Source organism: Petaurus breviceps, unplaced genomic scaffold (assembly GCF_028583685.1).
Source record: "Petaurus breviceps papuanus isolate PSGF00001 unplaced genomic scaffold, PetGlider_PUasm1.0 90383, whole genome shotgun sequence".
In the NCBI taxonomy this organism is placed as follows: Eukaryota; Metazoa; Chordata; class Mammalia; order Diprotodontia; family Petauridae; genus Petaurus; species Petaurus breviceps.
Window position 1 is genome coordinate 2272868 of NW_027187234.1, and position 17347 is coordinate 2290214.

General features: G+C 36.4%; 1 protein-coding gene across 1 annotated transcript in view; it reads left to right on the forward strand.

The window, feature by feature from the left end:
* Window positions 1-17347, forward strand: part of RABL6 (RAB, member RAS oncogene family like 6) — an 83446-nt gene that overhangs the window by 16715 nt on the left and 49384 nt on the right. Inside the window, exons 3-5 of the mRNA XM_069108387.1 lie at window positions 3317-3364; window positions 12847-12899; window positions 15469-15560. Of these exons, the coding sequence (XP_068964488.1) occupies window positions 3317-3364; window positions 12847-12899; window positions 15469-15560 (193 nt within the window). The remainder of the gene's footprint in view (window positions 1-3316; window positions 3365-12846; window positions 12900-15468; window positions 15561-17347) is intronic.

Consider the following 17347-nt stretch of genomic DNA (forward strand, 5'->3'; position numbering starts at 1 on the left):
ATATATATATATATATATATATATATATATATATATATATGTGAGGTAATCTTAGAGGGAAAGACAAGCAGCTGGAGAGTGGCCCAGAGTTTGAACAGAGCCAGAAAAGACCTATAGAAATATTCCATGGACCGTAATTTGTTTAGCTATTAATCTTTCAATAATTATTCAATCATCATCTGTTTTATTTCTATAAAAAGTGCTGCTGTAACTCTTTGGAGGTTTTATGGAAGCTTTGCTGTATATAACTCCCTTGGAGTATATGCCTAGCAATGGGATCTCTGTATCAAATGTCTGAGAGACTTTTCTTATCACTTTTTTTTTAGCGTGATTCCTAATATTTTCCAGAATGGTTGAACTATTCATACCTCCACCAGCATTATTAGTGTGCCAGTCTTTTCACAGTTCCCCCAACATTGACTATTCTTATCCTTTGTCATTATCATCAGTTTGCTAATTGTGAGGGAGAAACCTCAGAGTCCTTTTTAAAATTTGCATTTCTCTTACTAATGATTTGGAATAGTCTTTCATGTTTTTAAATAATTTTCAGTTCTTTTAAGAACTATTCATATCGTCTGTCCATTTAAGCATTGGGGAATGGATCTTACTCTTTGTTAATTCCCTCTGTATCTTGGGTATCAAACCCTTATCAGAGATATTTTATGCAGAGGGTTCATGGGAAGTTTGTAAACTTGTTTTTTATTTGTTCTCGCTGTTCCGCCTTAATGAAAAAACAAGGGTCTCCTCTGCTGAATTATGAATAATGAGAGCATTTTTTAGACTTCTAAGCCATTAATACAATAACTAATGCCATTCTAATCCATTAATATAAATCTAAAAAGTGAATAGTTGGTGAACCAGAGTGATCAACTTAGCTTTAGTTAGTATCTAACTATACTAGTATTTAATTTAGTAATACAGAATTCTACCCCTTCACCTCTCCACCTCCCCTCCCTCCAGTCAGGTGACCCTTATCAAAGGATCCTTTGATTATCATGCTAAGTGGTTGATTTGTGGGATTTAGTCTGATCTCTATTTCTTGAGCTTTAGGAACATTTGCATAAAAAGATCTATCTTGAAGTTGCTTGATAACCATGTTCCTGTCTCCAAATTTTAATGTGAAGCTTTAGAATAATTGTGAATAATAGTAAGATTTTTATTTTCTCTATTATCAGGCATCTTATTTGTTACTGCATTGGGAAGGGGGGGTAGTGTTGTGATTAGTAATTTCACTTTGTTTTTAAAATTAATTTTGAACCTTTTCCCACAGCACCCTAAATTTAATTTTTTTCCAGTCTAAATGTATTACAATAGATACAGTGCTACATTTTTCACAAAAGGACTGCTTTTTCCATGGCATTGTTGAACTCTCATGATCCTCAGCATTCTTGTTTCTTTCTGTTCTTCTCTCAGTTTAAAAACATCTTCTTGTGTGAATGATTGAGACTTTACTCTGGCACTTTCCCAAGACACTCTCCTATTAGATGTAACACCAAACAGATAATTACTCAGTCTTTATCATTTTCACAGTTCCCTACTGGCTCCCCTAGAGTGAAGAACTTGCTTCTGAGGAATAAGGAGATGTAAAAATTCAAAGCAGCATGTGCACTACTTTGTAACACAGAGATGAAGAGAGAAAGATGAGCTGAAAGGAAAAGGAACTGAGGGAATGGAATATCAAAAGGAGACAAAGTAATGCCAAAACAAACTTGTGGGAAGTTGGTTCTGCTATGGACTAGTAAATAGAGCACTGAAATAGGAGTCAGGAACCTGGGCTCTCCATAGGAAAATTTAAATTACTGTGGTACCTTTTGTTGGAACGATTCAAGTAAAACTAAGTGCCATGGGGCAGCTGGTTGGCAAGTGGATAGAGAATCCTAATTCAAATCCAGCCATAAATACTTAATAGCTGTGTGACTCCAGTGAAAGTCACTTAACCCCAGTTGCCTTCCCCCCCCCAAAAAAAAAATCAATTTAGTCCCAACTATCTATCTATTACTTTGCCAAGCATTAAACAGCAGGCTCTATGATTTATAGTATTCAGTAACATATAGCATGGTAATGGGCTGTGGGTTAGAGCTAAAAAGAAGAGTCAAATCCAAACTGAATTAGAGGCCAAGTCTAGAGGGTGTTGTAGGTCTGTTTAATCTAAGTATAAAGATGAGATCAATACCATAGTTTTTGAGGTTCACAACCCTGAGAGGTGCTGCTGATTAGTAAGATTATGTGGAATAATAAGAATTTTATGATCTTAATAGCTGACATAGCATATTAAAGTTTACAAAGTGCTGAGGCACACAACTCTCTGAAATACATGCTCCATTTGTTATCCTTAATTTACAGAGGAGAAAACTAAACTCAGAGGGGTTTGAGTGACTTGCTTAATGTCACACAAGTAAAAAGTGTCAGGTAGGATTTCTGGTTCTAGGGTCAACACTCCATATAGCACACTGCTTCACCCAGGGAAGAATTGAGGCTTTCATAAACAAACAACTCTTTGGACATAAGTTTGGGCTTTAGGGGTAGTCTTTTCATGTAAATTCAGTGGCTTGAGTCAGATTGCTGTTAATCCTTTATTGGGTAGTATATACCTAAGGGAAAGAATATGTTAAGAATTATAGGTTCTGATTTGTAGGCTTTCTAATCCACTGAAATAGAGGGTGTTTTTTTTTTTAAGAAGATGTTTCTTTTCCAGCTTCTAGCTGTTCACAGCAGTACATTGGAAATTACAGAGCCAAACTGTCATTCTCAGTATTTAGGTCTCTAACCCCTATCTTCACCCTGGATTCTGTGATTTTAGGCAGGTTCCTTAATCTCTACATTCAAGGCACTCTATCCACTGTGCCACCCAGCTGTCCTGATATCTGTATTAGTGTTTCACTTTATAACAGAGATCCTTATCTTGGGAAAAATCAGCCCCCACTATGCTTCACATCCTGTCCTGGCATTTTGCCATCTCTCCTACTTTCTCATCTATGTAGTTCTCCCTTTCCACTTCTTGCTCTAGTAAAAATAATATAATCCATGCTATCATTACTATGACTAGATTTACATATGTGTCTGTGTCAGTGTAACAAAGCTGGACCACTTGAAACTTATTTAAATTGTTTAACAATCTTAAATGTATTTGTTAAATCTGTAACCTTTATAGAAAGGTCATGAAATCCGTATTGACATAAAAGTTCGATAAAGAGAGGAAATAGTGGTTTGAACTTTGACTCTTCTCAGGTTACATTTAATTTCCACAAAAACTTATCTTTATAAAGCCAAATGACTGTAGTTTATGTTTCTAATACTGTTTTGCTTCTCTTTTTAGCCACTGATGACATTGTGAAGGTTGAAGTCTGGGATGTAGTTGACAAGGGTAAGTCATCCCCTCCTTTTTTTAACTGAAGTTCTAAGTTAGATGTGTTTTTTGCATGAAGATCAGCATAATTTCTTTCCTTGCTTTTATCTTTTTTAAAATGTTGCATAATTTTTTCCTATTTCAAACAGCCTTGGTTGTGAATAGTTTTATGATATGGATATTTTGCATTCATTATCAAACAACCTGTGGTTCTGCTGGTACAAAAAGCTATTTGTTGTATACTCCATCTTGTCCAAGGAAATAAATTTTGTACTTGTTTGCTGGGAGCCACTAATCCTATTTATGCATGGGTTGGTTTGTTTTGTTTTGTTTTTAACATTTACATAAATTATCTTTTATTCCATTTATGGTTTTAATATACTGTATTGTTAGCTTTTAAGATAGAAGAAAACAAAAAATAAATTACCCTAATGCCACAGCATAAGATTCAAGAGCATATCTTTTATTCAATTTTATTTAGTAATTCTTTTCAAAATAATATTTCTGGTTACTTTACCAAAGTTTCCTTCTTAAATCTGTGGTGAAAGCTTGATGAATCCTGATAAATCTGGCAAAAGAGTAGATTTATTCAAGATAGTAGCATCTTAGAAAAATGAGTTTAAACACTGTCCTAAATTCTTAAACATAAGGGAACATCTCAAACTATAAGTTTTGAAGTTGTCATATAAAACCGGAGAGATTTGGGGTAGCTAGGTGGCTCAGTGAATAGAGCACCAGCCCTGGAGTCAGGAGGACCTGAGGTCAAATGTGGCCTCAGTCACTTGACACATTTACTAGCCGTGTGACTGTGGGCAAGTCACTTAACCCCAATTGCCCTCCAAAAAAAAAAACTGGAAAGATGTGGAATATATTTACTTGAACATCAGCCTTATGAAATGCCAAGAATTGGGATTATAAGAATTGAGTTATTCTACTGTCCTTTATTCATGGGTCTTTAAGTGCATGACTCCTTTAAACCTCAAAAGATATCTAAAAAACTGTTCAGAATTTTTTCTCTATCATAGAAAAAAGTACTCTTTTTGACTCCTAAAAGATAAAGGAGTATCAGCATATTCCTACAATACTTTTTCAACTGTGGAATACATCATATACAAACTAATACCAGACTCTATCAAATGCTGGCTGAAACTTAGTCAAGTAATTTTTGTTGGTTTTTAAGGGGAAGGAAGAAAACAAACTGGCAAAGAGTGGGTTTTAGTCCATTACAAAGAGTGAGGGAGTGGGTAGAAACATCTTTTCTAGCCATTTAATGAAATGCTATTTAGTAAAATGTCTGAAGTTTCATTCATTAACAATCTCTCATTTTTATTTCTTCTCATGCTTAGGGCAAAAATTTCTCCTCTGTGATTCTTTAGGTGAGAGTTTATACTAGTTGCATTTTCCTTGCAATAGTAAGCATTTTTGCAGTGTAGTGCTGAATAAGATCTGATCTTTTTTTTATTTTCCAAGATCTTATCTTAACACACATTGATAGTTGCATGGTATCCTCCAATTACAAGGCTTTATTTGAAATGGCAAACACTAGAAATATGTGTGAACATATCATTTCCATGTTAGTAGTTTCTAGCTTAAAATTCATATCTATCTTATCTCCCTCCTATTCTTCCTGGGATACAATATTATTAAAGATTTAACAGATGAAGGACAATTTGGAACTGATTTATAGTACAAAATCATTTTTTTGATCACCTTGATTTCAGTGCTAAGTTTGTGGTAATGAAGTTCCTATAGCCAGAAGTACATTAAGCCATTACAATTTAGCCTTGTGTTGACTTACACTTTAAAAACTTCTTTTCTGCAGTGCTTTTAGAGTATTTTAAAAGTTGCTTCCAGAGAATTACAAAATGCCTTACTATTCAAAGGTTCAATTATTATTCTACATTATGAAAAGGGCAATATTCTTTTGCAGCCAGTTGGTGTTTTTTAGAATCTGCTCTTTCTTTTTAACCTAACAGTGTTTGCCTCCTAGCCTTGCCATTGGCTTAATTTCCCCCTCCAGGCTGCTATAAGAATTCAAAAAGCAGGTTTGTTTTTTTCTACATACCTAGTGGACAGTGGCACAGCACTGGATTTTTATGTAGTGAAGATTTTAATTATCTTTAAGCTAAAAGCATTTCTTCTTGTTGCGAAGGTTGGTAATTTCTTGAGTCAAAGATTAAATTGCCTTTTTCTTTTTATTTTATTTTGCTTCCTAATTCTAAGGCTCCCTAGAAATTGTTGTGTGTATTTATTGATTTATTGGATATCCATGGGGCTGGGGGTATTGATTAGTTTTATAATTTCAGTTTCTAAATTATGTTTTTAGCTGGTGGGTTTCCCTACCATCACCACCTTAGGCTCGGATCTAAAGCAGGAGCTTGACCTGGGGTCCACAGATAAATATCAAGGGTTCTCTGAACTTGGATGGGGGAAATAAATTAAGTCTTTATCTTCACTACCCTATATATTTTATGCATTTGAAAAATATTCAAATATTTTTTTTGAAAAGGAGGGGGATCCCTGACACAAAAAAGGTTTGAGTTCCCCTGGTCTGAAGTATGCTTGATACCCCTGTTATAATGTAGGAGGCTCTTGTGAGTATCAGAGAAATTGCAAATTGTAACATATCCATTATCACCACTCTTTTTTTGAGGAACTTCTGTTCATAGAATAGTGTGAAAATTCTCTGAAGCCTATACCTGTATTTTCACTATATTTTAAGATATGTCATAATACATTTATAGTACCAGACAGTGCCTTTAAGAATGCCCTTAAAGTAGTTCCTGAAATACTTGGTTCTCTTTCATAAATCATTATTGGCTAAGCATCAGTACCATCTGTTAACTTGAAGATGAGATATAGCAAAGTCATTTGACTCTTAGATATCTAAGATGACTCGAAGTCTAAACATAAGAGGAATTGAGGCAGCCAGGTGACACAGTGAATAGAACACTGTGCCTTGAATCAGGAAGACCTGAGTTAAGATCTGGCCTCAGGCACTTATTGATTGTGTGACCTTGGGCAAATCAACCTCTGTTTGCCTCAGGGATAATACTAGCACCTCCCTCCTAAGATTGTTTTAAAGATCAAATAAGTTAATAATTGTAAAGCACTTAGCATAGTACCTGGTAAATAGTAGGTACTATGTAAATACTAGTTGCTATTATTATTATAACTATATTTAAGATATATGCGGAATAAATTGAGAGTAACTTCAGAGGGGAGGCATTAAGATTAAGGACTAGGAAAGGCTTTCTTGTTGAAAGTGGGATTTGAACTGAAACTTGAAGGAAGCCAGAAGACCGGAGAGTGAGAAATGAAAGCATTATAGACCTGAAACCAGCCAGTGAAAATGCCCAGAGTTAGGAAATAGAGAATATGAGAATAGCAAAGAGGCCAGTGTCACTTGATACTCAAATATATGGAGGGGGGGAATAAGGTATAAGAAAACTGGAAGTAGAAAAGGAGGGGCGGCTAGGTGGTGCAGTGAGTAAAGTGCCAGCCCCGGAGTCAGGAGGACCTGAGTTCGGTTATGGCCTCAGACACTTACCACCCACACAAAAAAACTAGCTGTGTAACCTTGGGCAAGTTACTTAGCCCCAGTTGCCCTCCAAAAGGCAAAAAAAAAAAAAAAAAAAAAGGAAGGAAGGAAGTAGAAAAGGAGCCAGGTTATAAAGGTTCTAAAAAGACCGACAGAATTTTATATTTGATCCTGTAAGTAACAGGGAACCACTAGAGTTTATTGAATGGGAGGGAAGAGAGAACTACATTTTAGGAAGATCATTTTGACAGCTTGGTGGAGAACAGATTGGAGTGGGGGGAGATTTGAGTCAGGGTTCCCAACCAGCAAACTTTCACAATAGTTTAGTCCTGAAGTGATGACAGTTTACACCAGGTGGTGGCAGTGTCAGAAGAGAGAAGTAGGGATATGTGAGAGATGTTCCTAAGGCAGAATCAACAGCACTTGACAGCTTATATGGATAATGGGGAGGGGTCAGACAGTGAGATATCAAGGATGATACCTAAATTGGGAGTCTTGGTGACTGGGAGGGTAGTTGAAAGTAAAAGGTAAGTTAGGAATAAGGGAGAATTTTTGGAGAAAAATTATTAATTCATTTTTAGACATGTTGAGTTTAAGATGTTTGTATTCAGTTTAAGATGTCTATAGGACATCCAGTCCAGGATGTCTGATAGGCATTTGGACATGAGAGACTGGAGGTCAGGAGAAAAAGTAAACACTAGATCTCAGAGTCATTTGCATGCAGATGATAATTGAAACCATATAGGATCCAGGATAGACCCCTATGGAATTGCCAAAGTCAGCAGGTGTGACATAGATTAAGATCTAGCAAAGGAGACAGAAGGTATGGTTACAGATGGGAGGAAAGGCAGGACAGAGCAGTGTCATGAAAACTGACTATTATAGACAGAGATTCTATTAAAATCAGTAATCTGATTTTTTTGGAGGGAGGGGAAGACAGATGGGAATATAGTTTGTAAAGTTGGAAGTGTGTTGTATTAAAGCATATTAAATATTATGTATTACATATATATATATATGGGGGAAAATATCTCAGAGGACTAGCTTGTAATCATATGCCTATGAATAAAAAGTCATACCAAATCTTTATAAATTTTTACATTAAGGGTTAAAGCAAGCCATTTTCTTGTTAGTTCCTCATAGAAACTAATTTATCCTTCTTTGGAAAAAGCAGAATGTGACTAGAATTGATTTAAGGCAAACAGAACAGAGAGGAAATGGAAAAATAGGCTAATATTTAATAATAGGTGTGTGTATAAAAGTGTATGAATAAAGCCTTAACTTCTTACCTGGTGCCTTTGGTATCATTTATGCCCATTTGTTTAAGCCTATGTAGAGAGCAGAAGTACTGTTGCCTGGTTTGGGGTTTTTTTGTTCTTGATGTCTACTAGTAATGTGGAAACAAATAATCCCGAGTTTTAGATATGCTAGCTGGCAGTTTTTCTAATGTTACTTTAAAAAATTAAGGTTGAGTTTAAATTTTTTTGATGTGAAAGGATAGCCATCTATACTCATCAGAATCTATCGTCCTTACTTATTATCTTGTTGGAAGTATACTTTGAACACTAAACTACTGTTTTTAGTTTCACCACAGTGTGGTGAAGATTGAACCTACTGAAATGTAATTAGGGCAGTTTGGATTACAGTGATTCTAACCTTTTGTGGGTTCACTTGTTTAACCATTTTATTATATTCCTTACTGATTACAGCTGAAGCTGATTTTTTTTTTTAATTAATACCAGATTGATGAGGAGATATGGTATTGAGTGAGCTACATCAGGCAGTACAATTTGGAGTATTATGGGTTTGGAACAATCGTTTGAGTATCTTATGAAGGATAGGTTATTCAGTTGAATTGCCAAGCTTTCTCAGAAAATAATTCATAACTTTACAGTATTCCTTTGTTATAATTTTGATTCTAGTAAAAGCAACTCTTCAGTTTATCTGTGTGGTTAACCAAGATGCCCGGGCAGCTTATTCCATGCCTGTACTTTGCTCCTCCTAAGACTGCTTTTTAAAGAAAAATGGAGTGTTGTTTCTTCCATTAGAATGTAAACTGCTAGAGACCAGGAGCTGTTTTTTGCTTTGTGTATCCCTAGCACTTAGTACTGTGCCTGGCGCATAGTAAGTGTTTAATAAATGCTTTTTCATTCATTCAGAAGGACTGATATACAAAGAATATATTGATGATATTAAAACAGCACTTCTGTGGATGTTTGAGACTGATGTCAGTATCTTAAAAAGAAATAAAGACTAGGACCACTAACCCTTCAGATCACAGTAGCTTTTGCTAAGAATACTTGCTATTTTTTTCCAAGTAAATTTGAATCTGAAGTCTTTGTATCTTATTATAAGTCCTTTTTCTCCCATTAGTGTAGAGCAGGGCTTCTTAAACTTTTTCCACTTGCCATAACCTACAATTTAAGAACCACTTGTATAGATAACTACCAGTGAGGAAGCTCCCTCTACCAGAGCTAATGAGCAGCTTTTCTCCAGCTTACAGTCATGGACAACTAAGACTGTACCTGGGGTGCAGAGAAGTAGTAACTTACTTAGGCTGTATATGTGTGAGGTAGAACTTATTGCCTCCAAGGTCAGTCCACAATTTTCTTTATAGTGCAGCTTCCCACAAGTCCTCTTAAACACTATTAAATTGATATCATGGTATAGTGGGAAAGTGTAGGTTTGAGAGTCCAGAGGACCTGAACTCAAATTTTAAGTCTGCTATTTAATAGTTGTGTGGGTCACAGGCAATTCACTTCATTTCACCGGGTTTCCATTTCCCCATCTGTAAAAAAAGAAAAGATTGGACTAAATCCTATCTACTTCTGAATGGTATGTTCCTATGGAACAAGGTTAATAGATAGAAGATCTTATCCTTATCTTTTGAACTTGAGATTTATAAAGTCACAAGTGATTATATAAATAAAATATTTGGTAGGATTTTTGAAAATAATTTCCAGGTGATTTTTTTTCTCTTGTTCATGAAGAGAAATGATTAGAGGATCCAGCAATGAATGTGAAAATAGCAGGGATTTGGAAAGCATCTTTGAATTAAAGGATTTTAGAAATTAAAGAATTAAAAGAATTAGGATTGTTTTGCTTATAAAAAAGGAAACAATTAATCATCAGGCAGTTAAGTGCCCACTGTGTAGTAGGCATTTTACAAGGCACTGGGGATACAAAGACAAAAATGAAGTGGTCTCCCCCCTCAAAGAGCTTAGATGCCATTGGAAGAGACAGCATGTACACATATTAATTGGAGGAGTCTGTTTCAAGCATCATAGAGAGCCTTTGCGGAGGCACAGAGATAGAAGATGGAGTGTCATGTGACAACAAGAAGGCCATTGTGGCAGACCCAAAAGAGTGTATGAAAGGGAATTCTGTATGATAAAGTGTAAAACTGGAAAGATACCCTGAAGCCAGATTGTGAAGACCAAACAGAGTTTGTATTTGATCCTAAAGTTAGCAAGAGTTAGTCAAACAAGACTTAAAAATTGATTGGCTGTGTGAGGTGAGGAAATGTGAAGAGTTGAGGAAGATTACAAGGTTTTTGAACCTGAATAACTGGAAGACTGATTTGCCTTCTCTAAAATAGGGGAGTTCAGAAGAGGAGTGGGTCTAAGGGAAAAGATAATTATTTTAGAAATCATGAGTTTGAGATGCCTAGGGAACATTTAGTCAAAAATGACCCAGAGCAGTTGGAGTTCAAGAGACAGACCAGGGCAGCTAGGTGACACAGTGAACAAAGCACTGGCCCTGGAGTCAGGAGGACCTGAGTTCAAATCCAACCTCAGACCCTTAATAGTTTTATGACCCTGGGCAAGTCACTTAACCCCAGTTGTCTCAGAGAAAGGGACACCGAGAGAGATCAGAATATATAAATCTAGGCACCATCTGCTTAGAAATGGTAATTAAGGGGCGGCCAGGTGGCTCAGCGAGTAAGAGCACCGGCTCCAGTGTCAGGATGACCTGGGGATCAAATCTGGGCTCAGATACTCAGCACCACACCCAGAAATAACTGGCCCTGTAACCTTGAACAAGTTACTTAACCCCGATTGCTTTAAAAAAAAAAAAAAAAAGAAATGGTAATTAAACCCTTAAGAGTTAAAAAGACCACCAAGAGAGTATACTGAGGAAAAGCCCAGGATGGACCCTGACGATTTTTCTGCATAGGAAAGAAAGCTTACAGGAAAAGTTCTTGAGAAGAAGAGGACCAATGCAGGGGTAATTGAGAGGCTACAAAATTTCCATTTCCTGTGAACCTACAAGAGTGAGGTGCATAGCCACCTGTTTTGGATAGGTTGAAGTCCTGCTTACAAATATTTTACCACTCAGTGTCCTTTCTAGCTCTATGTTCTGTGACTCAAAAAGTGTTGACATTCTGATAGCAATATATGATCCTTTCAGATTTAAAGGTATGCAATTTTATTATTGAAACATTTTCTGCTTCAGTGGTGGAAAATCACTTCCTTGGTTCTAACAAATAAAAACCTTTGAGCTATTTTCCCAGTTTTCACAAACACTGATCATTCTCTCATCTTTGCCCAAAAGAATATATATGGCTAACTATTTAAGATCCAGCCATTGACTTTTTTTTTTTTTTGGCTTTTTAGAGGGGGAAGGGCAGAGCAGTTGGGGTTAAGTGACTTTCCCAAGGTCACATGACTAGTGTTAAGTGTCTGAGGCTGGATTTGAACTCAGTCCTCCTGACTCCAGGGCCGGTGCTCAATTCACTACACCACCTAGCCACCCCAAGTCATTGACTTTTAAAAGAGTGTTAGGTAACCTATATTTTTTATCTGTTAAAATATTTTCCCCTTTGTAATTTTCTTGAAGCATGAGGCCGGGGCGGGGGGAGGGATCAGAGAGAGGAGGATTTGCAAGGTTAGAAATGTTTCAGAAATTCTTTCTGACCTCTTCCTCTATCAGTGCTTCTTAAACTCTGGGTTGTGACTGTGACTTAAACTCTCATGACCCAGAGTTTAAGAAGCCCAAGTGGAAAAAGTTTAAGAAGTACTGCTAATTTAACAGTTATAATGAGGACTATATTTCTGTGCCATCACTGGTATACAGTGTATAAACATCAAAGCCATTAAGTGACAGTGACAGGAAAGAGAAAGAAGTCAAACTCTTAGAGTTACCATTTTCATGATACCCATCAGAAGAAGGTTCCTTGCCTTCTAAAAATTTTCTTAAAACAGATCCAGGAACTAGTTTGAAAATATTGAGACCTTACCTTTCCTCCTAGGCCAGTCCTTGCAGCCTTATGATCATTTTTGCTGCTGAATTCGCTAGAAGCAATTCACATGAAGGTGTCTAATACAGTTTTTCCAACACCCTATTGAAACTCTGCTTTGTCATTCACTAGGGCTTCAGGTTAGTGCACCCTGGTTTTTCTGTCTTTTGTTTAAAATAGTCTGCACATTTACATTGACCTGTATGCATCATAATTTATGCTACATTCAGTTTTGAAATAATATATTTTACTCTCAGCTAAAACAAATAGGGAATTTCTAATTTCTTTTTAAGCAACTTCCTCATGTTAGTCCCAAGCCTAGCTTTCATTTATTGACATTCATATGAAACCAGTTAGATGGAATTGATCCAGTAAAATGTTTCAGGTTCATAAGACAGGAAATACAGTGGAATAGGTTGTCTCATTAGCTAGTGAGTTCTCTATCATTGGAAATATGCAGGCAGAGGCTTGGATGACTTTTTATTAGGGATGTTTTAGAAAGGAAAGGGGGAATCATGTATTCAGGTAATGTTCAGTAGCTAAACTGTGAAGGTCCTTCCAGCTCTTTGGATTCTATAATTCTACAACAGTTATGCTTGCTTCCTTATTGGTATGAGGGAGAAAAGGAGGTGGGGAAGGACACTCCATCCCATTAGACAGTTTTGTATTTTTATACATTCGGCAGTTCTAGCCCATAATTTATTTCTGTCTTTTAATAAGGAAAGTGCAAAAAACGAGGAGATGGTTTGAAACTGGAAAATGATCCTCAGGAGGTAAGCCATTTTGAGATAACTCAGTTCTTCATCTTCTCTCAGATATATATATATATATATTTTTTTTTTAATGTTACAGGTCTGTCATTTTCTGCACAAAATGTATTTCCAAGTTAGTTCATTTAATAATTCTATAAAACCTACATTTTCAACTTTGTGTTGATGACCTTTTATTATTCTCCACCCCACCCCCGCCACCTGTCCTTGTTTTACTCTCTTCATCTCTGAAGGTAAGTGCCCAGATCAGATCCAGCTACTTCAGGTACTGATACTTGTTGCATCTCCTCAGAGCCCATATATGGTAACAACAGATGCAAATGGTACCAGTTTCCCATTCATGTGTCCTGTCCATTTTGTTAGTGGCTACTTGTATCTCTTACCCAGTTGTGCCAAACATCATCTGAACCATCTAACACATATTAGTGAAGCATATATTATCTTTTCTTTATCCTCAGGAATGACCTTCAGTATTGAACTTCCTGAGTAGTGTTTTAAGTTAGTTGATCACTCTTGAATTGCCTTTCACAAAAATCTTTGCTCTTAAACAGATTTCAGAGTGAAAAAGTTGATTTGAAGAAAAATGCATTCTTCAGGCTCTGAGACACCTTAAGTAGTTTGTGCTAGAGCACAAACTCTCTGAAGATGAATTGAAGTAGTCAGAAGATGTGCTGTGTTCACAGTGAACATGAATCCTTTAATTCAGAGATGTGCCAGTACCTCACACTGCTGGGTACTTTTCATTTATAATAGCAACATATTAGGCTATCACTAGATATGTGTGAGATGCTAGAATTCAGACTCTGACTTCAGAAAGTATGAACTTTGTTTCAGATGCTTACCAATAAGATACCTGCAATACTTTTTCTCTATTGCTACCTAAAAACCAGCTGTAAAATCTTATGTAGGGCCCAATTTCCAATAACAAAGAAAATTATTCCTCCACTAATAATGCCTCATTGTGTAATGGAGGTGAATTTAAGTTCTTACGGGCCATACCAGTGACACTGTTAAGTTCTAGCAGGTCCTACCAAGCTAAAAAGCTTTGAATATAAGCCTTGAGATGAACTGTCTGTTCTTTCATTTGAGCCTCAGTCTAGCCAGATTGCTACGGTTCTTTGGAGGGGATAGGACTGCACTCTTCATTAATAGAGTAATAACCACACTATTTGAAACAATAAACCTTTTGAAGTATTGAACACAATAATTTGATGCCTTTAACTTTTTTAAGTGTTTCATTGTGCTTTCACTTCTATTTTTGTTATTTTTTATTTCATGATATCTTTGGAAGTAAACTGAAGCAGGTATTACCATATCCATTTTATAGGCAAAAAGCAGACTCTTAACAGAGGAGTAGGCTTGTCCAGATCACAGGTTGAAATAGTGACAAAGCCAGAGTTAGAGAACACGTGTATCTTCTGAATCCCAGTCCAGGGCTAGGCCATACTAACAAGGAAATTTCAGGCACTTTGGCAGATGGCTAGTATTTAATAGAGTTCTGCATTCTGGCTCTGACATGCAGTGTTGCTGGACTTGACCAGTCCAGCTGCCATGTCTGAAGATAATTTTAGAGTGAAATTCTGTCCTGACTGAATAAGAGGAGAACCTCCTTAGGAATATATGAGACTTTTGTCAGAGGGCAGAAATGCATAATTTAATTCTTTCCTAGGAGCACCACAGCCAGTTAACCTTAGAGTTTCACAGAAACAATAGATATGGCACAAAGTAGACGAAGAGCTGGGAAGGGTTACAACATTTTGCTAATTGTGCATTGTAAAAGTTCTCTGGAAACATGTTATGAGCTAAACCAGAAGAAATATCCTGCTCCACAGAACCAGGAGAACACTGTACACAATTACAGATGCATCATATCTGTGGTGACTGACTTTGATAGCCTGGGCTCCTCTCAGCCATGCAAGGTTATAAGAAAACTCCAAAGAACTCATGATGGAAAAAAGGCTGTCCACATCCAGAGAAAGAATTACAGAGTCTGAATGCAAACTGAAGCAAACTATTTACTCTCTCATTTTAAGAGAGTTTTGTTTTGTTTCTTCTTTCTCATTCATTCCATTGGTTATAATTCTTCTTTACAACTTGACTAATGTTTAATGTGAAAGTATATGTAGAATATATATCAGAATTCATGCCACCATGGCGGGGGGGAGAAAATTTGGAACTCAAAAACTTGTGGAACTGAATATTGTAAACTAATAGTAAATAATTTTTTAAAAAAGAAAAAAAAAGCAATATCCTGCTCCAGAATGGCTGCCTATTCAAGTACTTTTTCTTCCTTGCTTCTTCATACTAATTTGTTGATATAATGACAGCATCTAACCTTCTGGACTCCACAGGCTGAATATTCTTGATAAATGAAAGAATATTTTTATTCTCTCCATCAAAGATACCTGCCTACTTAGCCTTTTAAAAGTTTGGGGTTTTGTTTTTGGGTTTTTTTGTGTGTGTGGTGTTTTGTTTGGTTTTTGTTTGTTTTTTTTTTTTAGTTTAAAAAATGTCTACAAATGCTTTTGGGGGAATGGAATTATTTGTTATCTCTGTTCCTTTTTCTTCCTAGGCAGAATCAGAGATGGCTCTTGATGCTGAGTTCCTGGATGTATATAAGAACTGTAATGGTGTAGTCATGATGTTCGATATCACAAAGCAATGGTAAGGGAGATCTAAGGTGGTTCTCTAATAGCTTCTCACTTATTTTTAGCAAAGTCAGTATCACTGTATATTCACTGTTAATTATGTAACTTAACATGACACCCTTCTTATTCATCAGATAAAGTGGCTAAAACAAGATCCTTTATGTCTCAGAGCCTTAGGCTCTGCATGTTTTTAGAAGATGTTATTACTAATGTGCATATTTCCTGACTGAGAACCAATGTCCAGGGATGGGGAACCTGCACCCTGGAATCTGGGGAACATCTCTCCTAACTACTTTAGTGGATGTAACAATCTACAGCTATATGGCTAGCAGACTCTCTTCCCTTCTCTAAATCCATGTGATTCATAATTCAAAGCTGTCTAGGTGAAAATTGCCTTCTACTACTACCACTCAAGCAAAACTGTTACCAGTGATCCAAAATTACCAGACCTCTAAGTCCTCAAGTGTGGCCCTTTGACTGAGTCCAAACTTCACAGAACAAATCCCCTTAATAAAAGGATTTGTTCGGTAAAACTTGGACTAAGTCAAAAGGCTGCACCCAAGAACCTAGAAGCCCGCATGTGACTTCAAGGCCACAGGTTTCCCACCCCTGGCCTAGATAATACTTGAAGTTACAATGAAATGTCATATTTTTTATGTGAAGATTGATATCAGTGTCTAAAAAAGAGCAAAGAAGTTGATAGTCATAGGTAGCTGGTCTAAATTAGCTGTCAGATCAGTCTTTTACTGATGCACATTTACTAATCTCTTAAGCTTACCAGTAACAGTCTTGAGGATAGCCAGGTACCAAATATCTTCTTCATTCAGACTTGACCTATATCTCATTTGTACATCTGAATGTATGTGTTTTGAAGCATCAGTTTTTAATACCTGATTATATAGACAATGATACCTTTATCTTCTTTGATATTTTACCCAACACCTTGGAAGTTTAATGTGATTCCCTTTCTACCAGCATTTTTGTAACATTTTGAGTATAGCTTCTAGTGATTGATAAACACCATAGATCAGCTCTTATATACTCAAGGAATATAGAACTTGCTGGTCATTTAACCCAGATGTTGCAGTACTATATACCGCTTTCCTCTAGTACAATAAAGACCGTTAACTCCCACACCTCTGGACAGATTAGTAGAAGCTTTATTTAGAAACAAAATATACATTGCTATGAAGAAACTTACCTAACAAAGCAGCCCTCTTACCATTTATAAGTTTTTATACCATGACAATTTTCAGTAGACTTACAAGGAGATTTGTCTGCATTTCTGCTTTCACACATAACTTTTTCATTGTCTAGCCTACAAATACTGTCCCTCAGCTTTTTGAACCTAATTGCAGGGGCATGGATGGGAAGGGTTTAAAAAAAACAAGGGCAAAGAATAGTGGTGGGTTTTGTTGGGTTTTTTTGCTTGGAATAGAATGGAGACCAGTTTCTAAAATACATGTACTCATGTCAAAAGAGGAAACATGCAGTGCCTCTCTCTTTTTGCCTCCCCACCTGTATCCCTATAAGACTGGACACTTTAAATTAAAAAAATAATAATAAAAAGTTAATGCCTCATTGTGCCATGGAGATAACTTAGGATTCTTAAAAGGCTATGCTACTATAACCTGGAATTGCCTGGAAGGTTGGTTCTACAATCCTGTAAAAGCAGTTACAATCCTGGAGACAAGACTGTTTTGTAAGGACTAGCCTTGTCAAACATGGAAAGGTTTATTATTACAGACTGACTGCAATGTGATGAATGCTTTGGCCAAGGAAACTTAAAGAACAAAGAAAATT